This window comes from Pinus tabuliformis, chromosome 2_1, assembly GCF_031772625.1.
Source record: "Pinus tabuliformis cultivar Carrire ecotype Pingquan chromosome 2_1, CPIR1, whole genome shotgun sequence".
Classification (NCBI taxonomy): Eukaryota; Viridiplantae; Streptophyta; class Pinopsida; order Pinales; family Pinaceae; genus Pinus; species Pinus tabuliformis.
Genome location: NC_142299.1, coordinates 872,050,063 through 872,067,451, shown reverse-complemented (window position 1 = coordinate 872,067,451; position 17,389 = coordinate 872,050,063). Strand labels below are relative to the sequence as shown.

General features: G+C 38.5%; 2 protein-coding genes across 2 annotated transcripts in view; both read left to right on the top strand.

Annotated features, from left to right (window-relative positions):
* The window catches only part of LOC149203432 (long chain base biosynthesis protein 1b-like), a 233,294-nt gene that overhangs the window by 112,331 nt on the left and 103,574 nt on the right, over positions 1–17,389 (top strand). Inside the window, exons 9-10 of the mRNA XM_089403432.1 lie at positions 16,107–16,247; positions 16,348–16,443. Of these exons, the coding sequence (XP_089259558.1) occupies positions 16,107–16,247; positions 16,348–16,443 (237 nt within the window). The remainder of the gene's footprint in view (positions 1–16,106; positions 16,248–16,347; positions 16,444–17,389) is intronic.
* LOC149203433 (uncharacterized) lies at positions 748–13,983 on the top strand. The gene is made up of 3 exons (XM_089403676.1): positions 748–1,491; positions 1,652–2,070; positions 13,900–13,983. Exons 1-3 carry the CDS (start codon positions 750–752, stop codon positions 13,981–13,983), a joined length of 1,245 nt encoding a protein of 414 aa, XP_089259802.1. The 5' UTR covers positions 748–749.

The following is a 17,389-nucleotide window of genomic DNA, read 5'->3' as shown; positions in this document are numbered from 1 at the left end:
TTGAGGGTTCTTCCTCTATCCCTCAAACTGATGCATCAAACCCTTTCCGTTATGTTCCTCCCTCTTTTGCTTCTGTTCAAGATAAGGGAAAGGGTAGAATGAAGGGTGATGGGACTATCAAAAGTTTTTTCACTCACTCAGGCTCCTCTCCATCAGATGCACATGGTCCTGAAGTTAGTAAAGGTCTTTCTCAGCCCACTTTAGATGACCATTGGAAGAAAGAATTGAGGGAGACTGCTTGTGACTACATAGCTAGATGGTGGTATGATGCTGATATCCCCTTTAATGCTGCTCGTTCACCATATTATGAGCCTATGTTTGAGGCCATACATGCTGCTGGAAAAGGCTTCAAAGGCCCTACTATGCAAGAGCTAAGGGGGTTTCGTTTGCAGAAAGAAATTACATCAATTAATGAGTATTTGCAAGATTTCAAGGAATCATGGGCAAGAACAGGGTGTACCATCATGTCAGATGGATGGACTGATCAAAGAAACCGTACCATCATAAACTTTCTTGTCTTCTGCCCACAGGGAACCATGTTTTTAAAATCAGTTGATGCATCTGATAAGGTAAAAGATGGCCACTTGTTGTTTCAGCTATTGGATGAGGTTATTCAGGGTGTGGGGGTGGCTAATGTTGTTCAAATCATCACAGACAATGCCTCTAACTATGTTCTTGCTGGTAGACTGTTAGAGGAAAAACACAAGACCATCTTTTGGACCCCATGCACTGCACATTGCATAGACCTCATGCTTGAGGATATTGGGAAATTAGATTGGGTCAGAAACACTGTAGATAATGCCAAAAGCATAACAAAATTTATCTACAATCATACACTGGTTTTGAGTCTCATGAGGAAACACACTGGAGGCAAGGATATTATTAGGCCTGCCATCACTAGATTTGCTACACATTTTTTGACATTGCAATCTATGCTTTCCCAACATAGAAACTTGCAAAAGATGTTTTCCAGTGATGATTGGAATAAAAGCAGTTGGTCTAACAAACCAGAAGGCAGAGAATTGAGAAGGAAAGTCCATGATGAAACTTTTTGGAGAAAGGCAACAGAGATTGTGAAGGTTGCTGAGCCACTAGTTAAGGTGTTGCGGTTGGTGGATGGGGAAAGGTTGGCTATGGGCTTCATTTATGAGGCTATGGATCAAGCAAAGGAGCAAATAAAGGCAGCATACAAGGATAGAGTGGCAAAGTATGGGCCCATTTGGGCAATCATTGATGAAAGATGGAACAATCAACTCCATCGCCCTATACATGCAGCTGGGTATTTTTTGAACCCACGGTATCATTATAAAGCTAAGGAGTCAGGAGCTTTGAGGGGGGAGGTCAGAGATGGACTGGTTGATTGCATTGAGCGCATGGTCCCATCGGAGTCTGATCAGCTACTGATACATCAGCAGGTCACATCCTTCAGCAATGCAACAGGTACCTTTGGGAAGAACCTAGCAAAGATTGCAAGAGAAGCAGATGAGCCAGGTAAACAAAAATTTCAATTTTCAATTTCTTAATGGTTTTACTATTTTTATTAAAGTTTGTTAAATCATTTATAATTTGAAAGTTAGATATAATTTGTAATTTTGTTGAGCTTCAGCCTTCATCTAACTCATAATTCATTACACTCCTATGTTTTTTGCAGCACAATGGTGGGAGGCCTTTGGTGGCCAGTGCCCTGAATTGCAAAGGTTTGCAATTCGTATTTTGAGTCAAACTTGCAGTGCATCTGGGTGTGAGCGCAATTGGTCTGTCTTTGAGAGGATTCACACAAAGAAGAGAAACCGTTTGGAGCAAAAACGGTTGAATGATCTAGTTTTTGTCCAATACAACCTTCGGCTCAGACGGAACCAATTGCTGAACAAAAGACCTGATTCAGATCCCATTGTGTTGGAAGACATTGATCCAACATCAGATTGGGTAGTGGAGAGTCGTCTACCAGAGTTTGATCCTGATGAGGATCTTGATGAAATTGATGTTGGAGATCCACTGCAGCGTGTTCAGTTTAATGCAGATCCCAATCCACCAGCCTCAGTCTCACAGCCAGCTAGTAGGACTCCAGTTGTAGGTGCTTCGCCTTCCTCTGCTCAGCCACGACAGAAGCGCAGCTGCATTTGTACTCTATCTCAGCTTGCATCTGCTGCACAGCCTAGTGGTACTGGTACTGGCACCACTTCTACAGTTGCAGTTGGAGACGATGATGATGAGGAGGAGCCATGGGGCCCCTTGTCTGACTCTGATGATGATGATCCAGAGATTGGTCGAGATGATCTTGGCTCCTCTGGCAGTAGCCAGTAGCTACTAGCCTCCTTGGTTATTTGTATTTTGTTTTGACTCTTGAGTCTTTGATCATGTATGACAGACTACATAGTACAGTTGACTATGTATTTACTATTGCCATTGGGTACACCGTACCATTTTGATATAATGGATTGGTTCATGAGCCTACTTTGATCATATGTTGTCTTCCATGTATATTATAATGTTGTGTGTTTGGAAACTTGAATGAAAATCTTTAAAATTATGTTTAAAATATTTAAAATTATGTTTTTTTATAAAAAAAATAAATATTTAATGTATTTTTTACAACGACCGAGTCATTGAAATCGAGCCGGCCGAGTCATTGCCGTTTCCGAGTCCGAGTCCGAGTCGATCCTCGGCCGAGTCCGAATCCGAGTCCGTTTTGTAAAACACTGGTAATATCTTGGAAGTCAAGCTGATGATGATAGCTGGACGACACAGACACATCTATCGAGTGCTATCCCTTTTGTGGAAAAAGGGGGTGTACTGGTATGGGTTGTTGACACGTAGTGGTCAACACAACCCATTGTTTGGACCTCATGCTTGAGGATATTGGTAAAATTGAGTAGGTGTACAAGTGATCATAGATAATGCCTACAACTATGTTGTAGCTGTAAGGATGTTGGAGGAAAAGCACCCCACCATTTGGTGGACTCCATGTGTAACCCATTATTTGGACCTCCTGCTTGAGGACATTGGTAAAATTGAGTGAGTGAAGAAGTGTTTGGAAGACGCAATATCCGTCACTAGATACATCTACCACCACTCTCGGGTTTTCAACTTTACGAGGAAACACACTGAGGGTAGAGAGCATGTTTGGTCAGCCATTGCATGATTTGCAACAAACTTGCTTTCGTTGCACTCCCTTGTTTAACAAAAAGGCAACTCACGGAAGATGTTTGCTTGTGATGAATGGAATGCATTTGAGTGAAGCAAAAAGGTTGAAGGGAAAGAGGTGGTTGACAAAGTGTTTGAAAAATATTTTTGGAGAAAGGAAGAAGAGATATTGCTATTTATTGAGCCTCTTGTGAGAGTGTTACAAATGGTGGGTGGTGATAAACCCGCGATGGGATTTGTTTATGAGGCCATGAATCATGCCAAAGAGGCAATAAAGGCAACATATGGGGATAAAGGACAAAAGTATCTTCCTTTATGGAGTATCATTGATGAAAGATGAAATAAACAACTCCATAGACCTTTCATGCAGTTGGCTATTACTTAAATCCAAGGTATGGAATTTTAATCTTTTTAAGGTTAATAAGTTTTATTATTTATTAGAATTTAGAAAAGCTTTGCCAAACATTCAAAATCAATTGATGAATGTTTTTTGTCTTTTGAAGTTTGAAGGTACCTTACGGTAAAGATTTTGAAGTAGATGGGGAGGTAAAAGAGGGATTGTACAAATCCATTGAGCTCATGATCCAAAATTCCAAGACTCGGGACTAAAAATATAGCTAACTCTTCAATTTCAATGAGAGTATTGGTACCTTTGCCATGTCAATGGCTATAAGAAGTAGACCAAAGAAACCACCAGGTAAGAACTGTTGGAAATATTGAGAGGGGGGTGAATCAATGTTTCTTTTCAATTGCTAGTTTTACCAATTAGATCACTTATATTTAGAACACAAAATGAACAATAAGAATAAATGCTTTTATTAATTTCTTCAATAAATCAAGTACAATATATGTAGGGATCCAACCCTACGTAAAGACACTTATCTTCAATCTCCCAGGCTCCAACCTGTATTTGCCAAGCACTGACTTGGACTTCCAAGGATCCAACCTTGTTAATTTTGAGGCACCAACCTCAAGGGCTCCAACCCTATATCTGGTTCAGGCTCCGACCTGGTTTTTTGAGGGCTCTGATCCTCTAGGGCTCCAGTCCTATCTTATCCAAGGCACCAACCTTGAGTTTAGGAGTACCAACTCCAAGGACACCAATCCTATATTTGCCAAGCACCAACTTGGAATTTCCAAGGCACCAACCTTGTCAATTTTGAGGCACCAACCCCAAGGGATCCAACCCTATAGCTTCACTTTGTCAAGGTATGTTTGTTTATACTTCACGGCTCCCAATGTTTTCTTCAACAAGCCCTATCAGTCTTCAGCTACGCCTTCACTTAGTCTCCACATTACATCATCAATGACAACCTTGTTCTTCACATGAAGGTGTCACCACTGCTCTTCATGTTACCCAAACAAAAATTCTTCAAGGTCACCTCATAATGGCTTCAATGCATCATGGTCTTCAATGATCTCCACAAATCTTCAATATGTTGCTTCACAAATTTCTCCAACTCTGCCCTATTATGTTCTCAAGAGAAGACTTCAACAAGCTCTATTTGTCCAATCCCAATAAATCAACACTTCGACCATGACAACTATGACAACTTCGACCACAATAGTTTCAAGCACAACAACTACGATAACTTCGACCATGGCAACTACAACAACTTCAACCATAGAAACTACGGTAGCTTCGACCACGTCAACTACAATAGCTTCGACCACGGCAACTACGACAACTTCGACCACGACAACTACGATAGTTTTGACCACGGTAACTATGGCAACTTCGACCACGACAACTACGACAACTTCAACTACGACAACCATGGCAACTTCTACTACGGCAACTATGGCAGCTTCAACCAAGATTTTATGCCCAAACAAAATTATCCTTTTTTTTCTTCCTAAACAATAGTCTCCTCGTTCTCCTCGGCCTTCTGTCTTCTTCTATACTTTGTATCTCTGAATTCCTTCCCGAATTGCTTATCAAAATGAAGTGTTTAGATGTCTATTTGTAGATATTTCGTTTATAACTGAAGGGACATGTCTATTTGAAGTGGGGCCGACTTGTATGAATGAGTGTAGGTCAGCTCACTGCTAGGAATAATTTCCTTAACTTAAAAATTCAATATCTCACAAACTATTGGGAGTTTTGGGGCAAATAAAGGCTCATTAGAAAGAGGAAAAAATCCTCTTTAAGATGGTCTAGGATCCATTTTGAAAGGATTCCTCCAAGGTGTCCAAAATAATTTTTCTTTGTGATTGTCCTTAAATTTTATGCATAAAAAGTTTGGGACAGCATGAGGAATGTTTGGGACAACGTGGCTTCTTCATTCTTTGGCTTCTCATTGTTATAAATGTTATCATAGGATCATAGAGTCATTATGTAGGAGTGCAACATCCATGTAGCATGACACATGAACAATGTCATCATATACTAGTGCAGTCATAGTGCAACATCATTAGGAGAACTCCAAAATAATCTTCCAACCATCAAATGATCTCCAACCATGTTATCAAGACCTCATCAAGTGCCATCATCAATTGTGGTCATTCATCAAGAATATGACATCATCAAATGTAGTCCTCCATATGTCATCAAGGGCTTCTAAATACTTGGCACTTGGCACTTCTTAAGACTTCTTCATTAGTGACTTGACATATTAATTGATGACATTCTTATCAAACAAGAGTTACGACATCATCATATGGAACCAGGCATCTATTGTCTTCAACCTTATCATCTCATTCTAGGGTTTCATGATATTCATTAGGCATATCAAGAATATTTTCCATCTCAGCCAATGCCATATTGACATCAATGACAACATTGATTAACAATCTCCCCCTTTGTCATTGATGACAATATTTTTTCTCTTCCAACATTCTCTCCCCCTTTGAAATCAATGGCAAATGGGGTGACCAAGTACTCCCCCTGTCAAGTTGCTTCTTGTCTTTATGAATAGTAGTTCTTCATATGTATGTTACTCCCCCTGTCATGGTGCTCTTCTTTCTGGCAATGTGGTCCATGATAGATGTGCTTAAATTCCTTCATATTATGAACCAACTCCCCCTCATGAAAGATTACCTGCTAATGATCAAGTGGAAGAGATCTTCAATAATAATCCATCGGATGAATAAGGATTATATTCTTCAAGGAGTGTTCCTGAGAGATGATTTCATCTCTATCAAAGAATGATTGTCCATATAGCTCATCAAGGATTACATAAGACTCATTCACGGATGGCTTCTGTAAGAATGCCTAATCATCATAAGCTCCCCCTAACTGTATGCATGGTATTCCTTTTGGCAACGTTTCCCCATCAAATGCTTAGATTGTCGAAGATCGGGTCAACAACATGTGTTGTTGGCTAGAGAGTTCAAGAGATTTTCAGATTGTATTTGTTCCTTCTCCATACTTATGTAAATTTCTTTTCTGGCATAGTTCTATCTTGTGTAGGTGCCCAAGTCAAGTTACGATTACGTGCCATATGTCCAATGTTATGACACTTGAAGCACTCTATGTTGTTCATGAATACGAATTCATGACTTCTTGCAAAATTGCTTCTCGGATATTGACGGGGAACATTATAATTATCTTTGTGATATGCCTTGCAATCTTTTGCCATGTGCCCAAAGTTTGTACAAGGATAGCAATAACCAAGAAATATACTTTGGTACCTGGGAGAAGAAGGCTTCCTTGATGTACTTCTTCTGAAGTCTTTTTGCCTTAGGATCCTTTGATGATAACCATTTCTTCTTGGATGCTTGACACCATTTGCATTTCTTCTTGGAGGAATGTTTCTTCCATAGTTGTCTTGACTCTTCTCCTTGCTTTTGTTGGAACTGGGAGCATAAACATTTCTTCCAGGCTTCCTCACATCCTTGTTGTTTGAAGCATTAGGGTTTTCATCATTCTTTCTTGAGGATTCACCTGCATAGCCAAGACCTGATTTATCAAGGGGAGACCTTTGATGATTTAAGATGTCATCTAGGGTTTGAGAACTTTTCAAGTTCTTATTCAGCAAGTCAACTTCCTTTTTAAGAAAGACAATTTCTCCTTTCAACTTTTCACAATCTTCATCTTTCATAACTAGTTTCTTCTTCATTTCTTCCATCATCTTGGTTGCTTCACACAATTGGGCCTTAAGAGAAGTGATTTCTAATTTTAACTTGGTGATGTCATCATCCTTTTCTTCTAGTTGGCATATCATGGTGTTTCTCTCCTTTTCTGCTTCATCAACTTGGCCTTCTATGAATGTGAAATCTTCCATAACCTTATCAACTCCTTGTGCTTGTTTCCTTGCTTCTTCTAGTTGAGATCTAAGGGAGGAGACCTCTTCCTTGTATTGACCAATCTCTGCTTCAAGTTTGTTCAAGATTTTGTGCCTTTGTTCAAGGTGTCTTGACAAGGTATCTTCCCATTTCTTTGCCTTATCCAATTGATTTGTCATGGATATGACTTTTTCATGATGCTTTCTCTTGTTTTGATGAAATTCTTCCTTAATCTTGGCGAGCTCCTCATCTTTTTCTTGTACTTGAAGCTTGACAAGGTCAGCTTCCTTCTTTGTCCTGTCCTGGTCACCAAATTGCACTTTCTTCTTAAGTTCCTCATTTTCCTTTTTCAAATTGTTAATCTCTTCCATGGTAGCCATAAGTTTAGTGAAGAGATCTTCTTCATTTTGTTCATCTTCTAGATCGTCTTTAGCCTTGATGTTATCACTGGCTCAGGATTTCCTTCTTGTTTTCCATCATTTTCTTGACTAGAGATCATTGTCAATGCTCCTTTTGAGTGAAGATCATGAAGTTTATCCCATATGCCTTTTGTTGACGAATATTTTTCAAAATCGGCCTTCATAGAATCAGGTAGCCCTTTCAAGATTGCTTTCATTGCTCTTGTATTATGTTCCTTGGATTCTCTATCCATCATGCTATCAACAATCATCGATTTCTAGACTCCAATGCCTTGAGTCTTTAAGAAATTCCTCATTTTTGCTTCCCATATATCAAAGTTTCCATTGAACAATGGAGCCTTCATAAATTGATTGACATCAATTTCGATGGTTGAGGGAGACACATCTTTAGGAGGATTGGAGACTTTCTTCCTTGGCTTTGCCATTTGTGTTCTAATGATCAACCTTCAAGCTGTTAGGCTTTGAGTGAAGGTACTGGCTCTGATTCCAATTGTTGGAAATACTGAGAGGGGGGTGAATCAATATTTCTTTTCAATTGTTACTTTTACCAATTAGATCACTTAAAATGAACAATAAGAATAAATGCTTTTATTAATTTCTTCAATAAATCAAGTACAATATATGTAGGGCTCCAACCCTAGGTGAAGACATCGATCTTCAATCTCCCAGGCTCCAACCTGTATTTGCCAAGCACTGACTTGGACTTCCAAGGCTCCAACCTTGTCAATTTTGAGGCACCAACCCTATATCTGGTTTAGGCTCTGACCTGGTTTCTTGAGGACTCCAATCCTCTAGGGTTCCAACCCTATCTTATCCAAGGCACCAACCTTGAGTTTAGGAGCACCAACTCCAAGGACACCAATCCTATATTTGCCAAGCACCAACTTGGACTTTCCAAGGCACCAACCTTGTCAATTTTGAGGCACCAACCCCAAGGGATCCAACCCTATAGCTTCACTTTGTCAAGGTATGTTTGGTTATACTTCATGGCTCCCAATGTTTTCTTCAACAAGCCCTATCAATCTTCAGCTACGCCTTCACTTAGTCTCCACGTCACATCATCAATGACAACCTTGTTCTTCACATGAAGGTGTCACCACTGCTCTTCATGTTACCCAAACAAAAATTCTTCAAGGTCACCTCATAATGGCTTCAATGCATCATGGTCTTTAATGATCTCCACAAATCTTCAATATGCTGCTTCACAAAGTTCTCCAACTCTGCCCTATTATGTTCTCAAGAGAAGACTTCAACAAGCTCTATTTGTCCAATCCCAATAAATCAACACTTCGACCATGACAACTATGACAACTTCAACCACAATAGCTTCGACCGCGGCAACTACGGCAGCTTCGACCGCGGCAACTACGGCAGCTTCGACCACGGCAACTACAACAACTTTGACTATGGTAACTATGGCAGCTTCGACCACGTCAACTATGGCAGCTTCGAGCACGTCAACTACGGCAGCTTCGACCACGTCAACTACGACACTTCGACCACGTCAACTACGGCAGTTTCGACCACGGTAACTATGGCAGCTTCGACCATAGCAACTACGGCAGCTTCGACCACAGCAACTACAACAGCTTCGACTACGACAACTACGGCAATTTCAACTAAGATTTTATGCCCAAACAGAATTATCTTTTTTTCCGTCCTAAACAATAGTCTCCTCGTTCTCCTCGGCCTTCTGTCTTCTTCTATACTTTGTATCTCTGAATTCTTGCCTGAATTGCTTATCAAAATGAAGTGTTTAGATGTCTATTTATAGATTTTTGATTTATAACTGAAGGGACACGTCTATTTGAAGTGAGGCCGACTTGTATCACTGAGTGTAGGTCTCCTCGGCCTTCTGTCTTCTATTATACTTCGTATCTCTGAATTCTTGCCTGAATTGCTTATCAAAATGAAGTGTTTAGATGTCTATTTATAGATATTTCGTTTATAACTGAAGGGACACGTCTATTTGAAGTGAGGCCGACTTGTATGACTGAGTGTAGGTCGGCTCACTGCTAGGAATAATTTCCTTAACTTAAAAATTCAATATCTCACAAACTATTGGGAGTTTCGGGGCAAATAAAGGCTTGTTAGAAAGAGGAAAAAATCCTCTTTAAGATGGTCTAGGATCCATTTTGAAAGGATTCCTCCAAGGTTGTCAAAATAATTTTTCTTTGTGATTGTCCTTAAATTTTATGCATAAAAATTTTGGGACAACATGAGGAATGTTTGGGACAACGTGGCTTCTTCATTGTTATCAATGTCATCATAGGATCATAGAGTCATTATGTAGGAGTGCAACATCCATGTAGCCCTAATCTTATTAGGATCTACTTTTACTCCTTCCTTGGATATTATGTGTCCGAGGTACTCTACCTCTTCTTTTCCAAAGGTGCACTTGGACATCTTTGCATAGAACTGATGTTCTTCTAATATAGTGAAAACTTGCTCAAGATGTTCCTTCCAGGTTTTATTATAAATTAGAATATCATCAAAGAACACTAACACAAACTTCCTTAAATACGGACGAAATACCTCATTCATGGTAGCTTGGAGGGTTGCTAGAGCATTATTTAATCCGAAGGGCATTACCTGAAATTCATAATGACCTTCATGTGTTCGAAAAGCAGTCTTTGCTATGTCTAGCCTTATTCTAATTTGGTATTTTCTCGATATCAAGTCCAATTTTGAAAAATATTGTGCTCCATGAAGTTCATCTAGGTTTTCATCTATAAAGGGGATCAAAAACCTGTTCTTAATCATTACCTTGTTCAGTCCTCGATAATCTACACATAGTCTAAAGCATCCGTCCTTTCGGACTAGAACCACTGGAGCATCACAAGGGGGGCTTCTACTCTTTGAGATGATTCCACACTTCAAATGATCTTGGACTGATCGTTCGATTTCATTTTTTTGATGATGTGGATATCTATAGGGCTTGATATTGACAAGGTTTGACCCTGATTTGACTTTGATTGTGTTGGATTTCTCTTTTAGGTTGCATCTTCATAAGAAGATCTTGGAACACCTTTTTGTGTTTTTGAATTTCAGGTGGTAGCTCTTGAACTTCAAGTGTTTCTTCGCTAACTAATGTTAAAGCCAACATCTCCATTTGATGACTCTGCACTACATACGCTGGTGCTCCCTTCCATATCAGCTTCATCATCTAGTATGACGATACAATTTGATTCTAAACTTTATAAATTGCTTTTGATAGTTGGTAGAGTAAGTGCATAGGGTTTGTGGCCATTGGATACCTAGGACGACATCCACTCCTCCTAATGTTACAGTGTAGAATAAAGATTCTAGATTGTAGTCTTGAATCTGCAATTTGACTTTATGTCATTTCGCTTCTTTTTCAATTTTCTTTTCGTCCACTACCATCACTTTCATGTTGGGCATGGAATATGAGAAAATGTTGAGCCTTTTTGCCATATTTGAGTTCAAAACGCTGTCGATGTTGCTGGTATCTGTTAGAATATTTGCATTGCTCTTTTTGATATGTCCTTTTAACTTTATTGTTTGGGGTTGAGATATACCTGTCATGGCCGATAATGACACTAGTGGAATATTCTCGTTATCTGATTTTGGAGAAAATTGTGGAGAATCTTCAACTTCTTCTACGTATGATTCTTCACTATTTGAATCATTGGTTGCTTCAGATGTATACATGATCTTAGTCTCTTTTCCCTTAGCACATTTATGTTTAGAATCCCATTTTTCGCCACAACGTTTGCACTTACCTTCTTTCATTATTTGCATTTCCAAATTAGTTTTTCCTCCTTCACGTAGATGTGGTGGAACATATTTTGTATTATCCGTGTTAATAGTTTGGGGAAATCTTCATCTCGAATATACTCTTTCAACTTTTGGCCACTGTATCCCTTCGAACTTCTTTTCTGTAGCTTTTTATTCCTGTCTTGCTTCTTCTATGGAAGTGATGTCATGAAGTTTAAGCTCCACTTGGAGATGTGGTTTAAGTCCCGTGATGTATTATTGAATAAGACGAGTCTCTGACAACCCAGGTACTCGTGTAGCTAGAGTTTCCCATTCTCTAATGTATTCGTCCACATCTCCTTTTTGTTGCAGCCTGGTGAGTGCTGTGAAGAACTCTTCTTCTTTGACACCTTGGAACCTCTTAAAGAATGCATTTTTGAATTTCTTCCAACTGATAACTTGTGTTGTTTTTTTCCACCACATACACCAATTATATGCTTTGCCTTCCATTTGCATGGATGCATACCTGATCTTTTCATCATCATTGTCAATATCGTAAATCTTGAAGAATACTTCTCCTTTTTTGAACCATGCAACACTATATTTCTCGTTATCGTCAAATTTGGAGAGCTCAAGTTTTGCTCTTTGTTGATATGTAGCAACTAGTGGAGTGAAGAAGGGGTATTGGTTCAAGATCTGCATATTTGAGTATTGATTCTAGCATTGCATATTTTGTAAATTTGTGTTACTATTTTGTTGATTGGGCATAGAAGATGCTTTTGGAGACCTGGGGATTTGATGTGAGTTTGATGAGTTTGGTGTATCCGAAGAATCTGGATGTTGAGTAGCTTCATTATTCTAGGGTAGTTGATCAGGTGTAATTTTCAGCTTTCCACAAATACAGTTCAACATCACCATTGCTTGATTAAGAGCTAGTAATGCTGCATTATGATTTCGATCCAACTTATTTGAAAGAATTGCACGATCCTTTTTAAATTCGTTGTGATTCTGCTCGAGCTGATTCTCTATTCTCTTCGTTGTATCCTGCAGCTCCTTGATTTCATTAGAATGTCCGGTAACCTTATTCTCAAGATCTATCAGTTTTTATTAAAATCAACCATTGTCATTGATTTCCAAACGTATAATTTGTTGATTTCAAAAGATGCTACAGTTGACCACATGTGACGTATGACAGTTGATTACGATGAATACGATGGGGACCCGACTAGTGGATTGCAGCAGATGGAAACAAAAACAGTGAAGCACACAAGATTGCAGGATGTCGACAGGGAGACGAACTGGGACAAGATTCTGGCAGCGACAAGTGACCTACAGACCATATGTGAGCGGACCAACCGAAATCACGACTTGGTGACAAAAGAAGATTGGGGAATAACATTGCAGACGACAAGATAGAGGTTGGAAGAAATGACCGAAGTACAGGGGAGACGACAATGTTTCTAGCGGGAAGGAACAATGGAAAATGTGAGAATGAGGTGACAACAGGATAGTGACAAAATAGGGAATGATTGAGTGGGCCTAGTGTGGAATAGTGGACGGAAGACTGTTTTATGGAACAATTTAGCACAATTTTGATGGGCCCCGACTAGAGGATTGAACCTGCTCTGATACCAGATGGAGCAACTATGTTCAGTAATTTAAATAACCATATATTTTTTATGAATAACTTGAATGATCATTGTTACATAAAAGGCCCCTTGGTTTATATACTGCCTCGGGTGCCTCTTGGTGAAAGGGCATGATCTTCTGGTCCTGTCTTTTTGCCTAATTAATCTATAACTACAAAACTATTAATTTTTTACATAACATAATCTTGGCAGGGAGGACAATAATGTCCCTGAAAAACTTAGGAAGCTTATGACGGAGTCTGCTAGCTTAATGTGGTTCCCATAGGCTAAGCAGGGAAATATTTAATAAAGGGGACTTAAATCACCTAAGGAAAACATTATAAAGTCTAAAAAGGAGAAAGTGTGATATTGTCTAGGCAAGTGAAAAGTCACTTTAAATTTATAAAGTGAAATATCACAAAGTGACTTTATAAAAGTTAATTTAATAAAAAGGAAGGCAAAATGGTGACCCTAAGTTTATAAAAGAAGTAAAATGAGTAGACTCTCCTCATTCATGTATTTGAGTTTTGGAGAGGAGCTCTTGGAGAGTATTCTTAAGGAGAAGATTAGGGTTTTGGAACCCTAGCCACCATAGCTGACTTCGATGTTGAAATTATACACCCTAGTTGGATTTGAGAGTGAAATCATACAGATCTCACCATTGAGTTTCAATGGAGAACAAGATTTACAAGACATACTGAGGTACTCAGGTGGTATTAGTTGATTTATTAACTTATTGGGTATTTTTCTATTGCATCTTTCAGGTTGAAGGGAAAACCATGGAGGGTAAAGTTACCAAGTTAGAATCTTTTCAAATCTTACTTAAAGAGGGAGATTCGAATCAGTGAGTTGAAGGCATTAATTTCTAGAGGTCGAAGTGCCAAATTTGGGCCTTTATTGAATGATTTGCTCTGCTGGAAGAGGGATGAAGTATCATTCTCATACCCTGGATGAGTTTTGTTGGACTATACTTGCTGGTGACTGAAGGTATATGCTGAATAGGGGTCGATTTCCTTAACTAGAGGAGTCTGGACTCATTTTATTTGACTGGTAGAGTATCCTATGCTTGTCTTGTTGCTGGGGTAGCCATGTACCTTTGCTAATGGCCGTCGCTAAATATTAGGTTCCAAATCTTTGATTCCTTCGCTATGTATTCAAATTTTCAATGAGAAAAACTATTCTGAGCTATATTGTCACTTATTAGTGGTAATTTAAATTTCTGAGTTGATAAATGGAATGCATGTTTGTCTTTTGGAAGTTGATTGGTACATATAAATACTGAAGGCATTACTCAGGAAATAAAAATTAAGAAGTGCACCTACAACAGAGTGTAGACAATATGTTTGAAGAAATTTTATCATTGAAAATCCAAAACAAAAGCTCAGAAATTTTTAACAAAACCAACATCGTTACAATTTGGTATCTTACACCTGTCCTTCAATTTACTTGTTGATCTAGATCCTTGCCTTGCTGCCCCTTGTACTCTTCGAACCCCGTACACTTGGATGAATGTCATTTTCTACCCAATCACTGAGATCTCACTATTTCATCGTGTCTTGTGCTCAAGATGTATTTACCACTATAATTCCCAGAGCTCCTGCTTCTTGTATTTTCTTCTGTTGACTTGCTTATGTAATGATGCTTTCTCATAGGAGATTAGAGAATTATAGATCATTTTTATTTATTTTTATAGTAGTTCTTTTGTTTGGGTTAGTGTTTTATTGGACATGATGTGTACATCATGTATTTCTTGCCATAATGCATGCTTGCATTAGAAACAAATGAGCCTCTCTGTTTCCATGTGTTTGTGTTATGATTCCACACCCTAGATGTGTTGCAGGCATGCCGCAATTTTTCTGGGTGTTATTATTTACTGGAAAAAATCTGTTTCTTTGCTTGTTTTGTGTGTAGATGTGTGCGCCTATGAATCTCTTGGCAAGTTTTCTACGTCTCTTTGGTCCTGTTCTTTGTGCTTTGCTCTTTTCCAAGTTAAGAGTCTTGTATTGACACATTCGCTGCATCTTTCTGCAGGATGTGTTTTGACACCTGTGTTGGGGTGTCCCAGTCCAATTGTTTATTCTTTTCCTGACCATCATTTATCCTATACGCAACCAAATTTCACTGCTTCTTGGTCTGTCTGCCATGAATTGTATGCTTTGTGATTCACGCAACAAAATCTACCATTCAATAATCTCATTTGAGTTTTGTAAAACAATGTTGTACACCCTTATAGCCTTTTCCTTTAATTTAAAATCATTCTGGTGTTCCATGTTCGTAACTTCCATTTCAATTTCTTATGGTGTCTCTTTCCCTTTATGCCAAATGTGAATAATTTTTGATGAACTTCGGCTCAACAATACTCATTATTGCCTCTGAGGGTCTTGTGGTACTTTGATACCATGTGGCAGAATAAGCTGCATGGATGGTGGAGAGAAAAGAAAAGAAATATTTTCATTGATAATGTTGCAATTCAATGCTACATCTCTCTCACCCTCATTGAATCACCATAGATGACATATTAATGACACTCCTAACATCTAACGTCAATATCTAACATTGCATTGCATTGGTCACATGGCTCTAACACATTTTATGTGATAAACATTAATGACTTCTAAACAGAAAGATAAAGTTATTGAGTGGTACTACTCTTAACATTATCCGTTCTTTGTCATAGCTTTTGAATGTTCTTTATTGATTAGCTATTTCTCAATCTTGTCCTTTAGTATTCACTATATATTCTTGTCATTTGTGAGAACTCAGTCTTTGGAAGGAATAAGCTCATCACATTCACATTGTCCAAAATGCTAATAGTATAACTAGTATAAAACCTTTGTTTGTTGATTAAGCACTTCTATAGTCTTTCCTGAAATATTCCTAGAAATTCACCTGTTTTTTTCACTTAGGCAATTGTTTTAATTATTTTGTTGCTCTGCTGCTAGAGAAATTTTTTTGCTTGATTTTATTGCAGAATTCAGGTCAAATGGTTCCCTTGGATGAAATTATAAGATTGAAAGAGAAGTATAAGTTCAGAGTATTGGTTGATGAAAGCAACTCATTTGGTGTGCTGGGTAAAACTGGAAGAGGTCTTACAGAACATTATGGAATTCCGGTATACACTATAATCCAGAGTAGAATTCAATCGGTATATGTATTGTGGTCCTAGTCAAGTGCTTTGGTGCCAAATGATATCTGTTACATTCTGAATGCAGATTCAAAAAGTTGATATTATAACTGCTGGTATGGGGTATGCTTTGGCAACTACTGGAGGCTTTTGTACAGGAAGTGCAAAAGTTGTTGATCACCAGGTATGCTTATTTTGTGAATCATCTGACTTTCATCTTCCCTCAGTTCTGCAGTTTGGAATTGCATAAATGAATCTAACTTGATGAAAAAGAAAAATCGAAAAGGAAGGTTCAGGTAATTCAATGTTTATATAGTGGCGGATTCAAACAAAATGTTTTCAAGGAGGTGTAGCCATCAGTATATTTCTTGCTGCAGAAATTGTCTCATCCAAAACTATTGATGTTTATACTCTTGATGGGGTTGCTTGCAAGAAATACTGCATTAAATTCTAATAGCTAATGCCTTCATTTTTAGTGAGCTTCCTTAGACATAGGTCACTCTGGTAATAGAGCTCAAAAGATAGTGTTATGCATTACTTTTTGGAAAAATTGCTTCTTGCATTAACAATAAATTATAATACAAAGTATGTCGGCTCACATTTTTCTAAAGGAGAACAAAAAGGTCCTTGTGATAGTTTGACCTCGGAAATCACAACTCCTAGCATCTATAAGAGTGACCTTTGCTGTAAGGTGGTTTTATGTTTGAAATCTTTATTTTCTGACATATTCTTTGTTTATAGTGGGACCAGGGTTATAACCCATGAGCTGCTTTTTTAATTGTACGTTTAACTGAAATAGCTCCTGTACTTTTAAGTATGTCTAAACACTCCAAGAATACGTTCATTGAAAGGACAGGTATATCTAGCCTTAGCAAAAGGTGTAATATTCCTACTAGGAAATGACAGTGATAAACAAAGAAAATTCTAAGTGCAACCAATGTTTTAAAACTCCGACTCCGACTCCGACTCGGCCGAGGGTAGACTCCGACTCCGACTCCGACTCGGTATCGACTCGGCCGAGGGTAGACTCCGACTCCGACTCCGACTCGGTATCGACTCGGCTGGCTCGATTTCAATGACTCGGTCATTGTAAAAAATACATTAAATATTTATTTTTTATAAAAACACAT

Bases quoted from the DNA above. Each gene is read 5' to 3' on its own strand.
- LOC149203433 (XM_089403676.1), top strand. From the start codon at position 750: ATGCTTGAGGATATTGGGAAATTAGATTGGGTCAGAAACACTGTAGAT. The intron at 1,492-1,651 runs GTAAACAAAAAT...TGTTTTTTGCAG, and splicing joins AAGAGAAGCAGATGAGCCAG to CACAATGGTGGGAGGCCTTT. The intron at 2,071-13,899 runs GTAGGTGCTTCG...TGCATCTTTCAG, and splicing joins CAGCTAGTAGGACTCCAGTT to GTTGAAGGGAAAACCATGGA.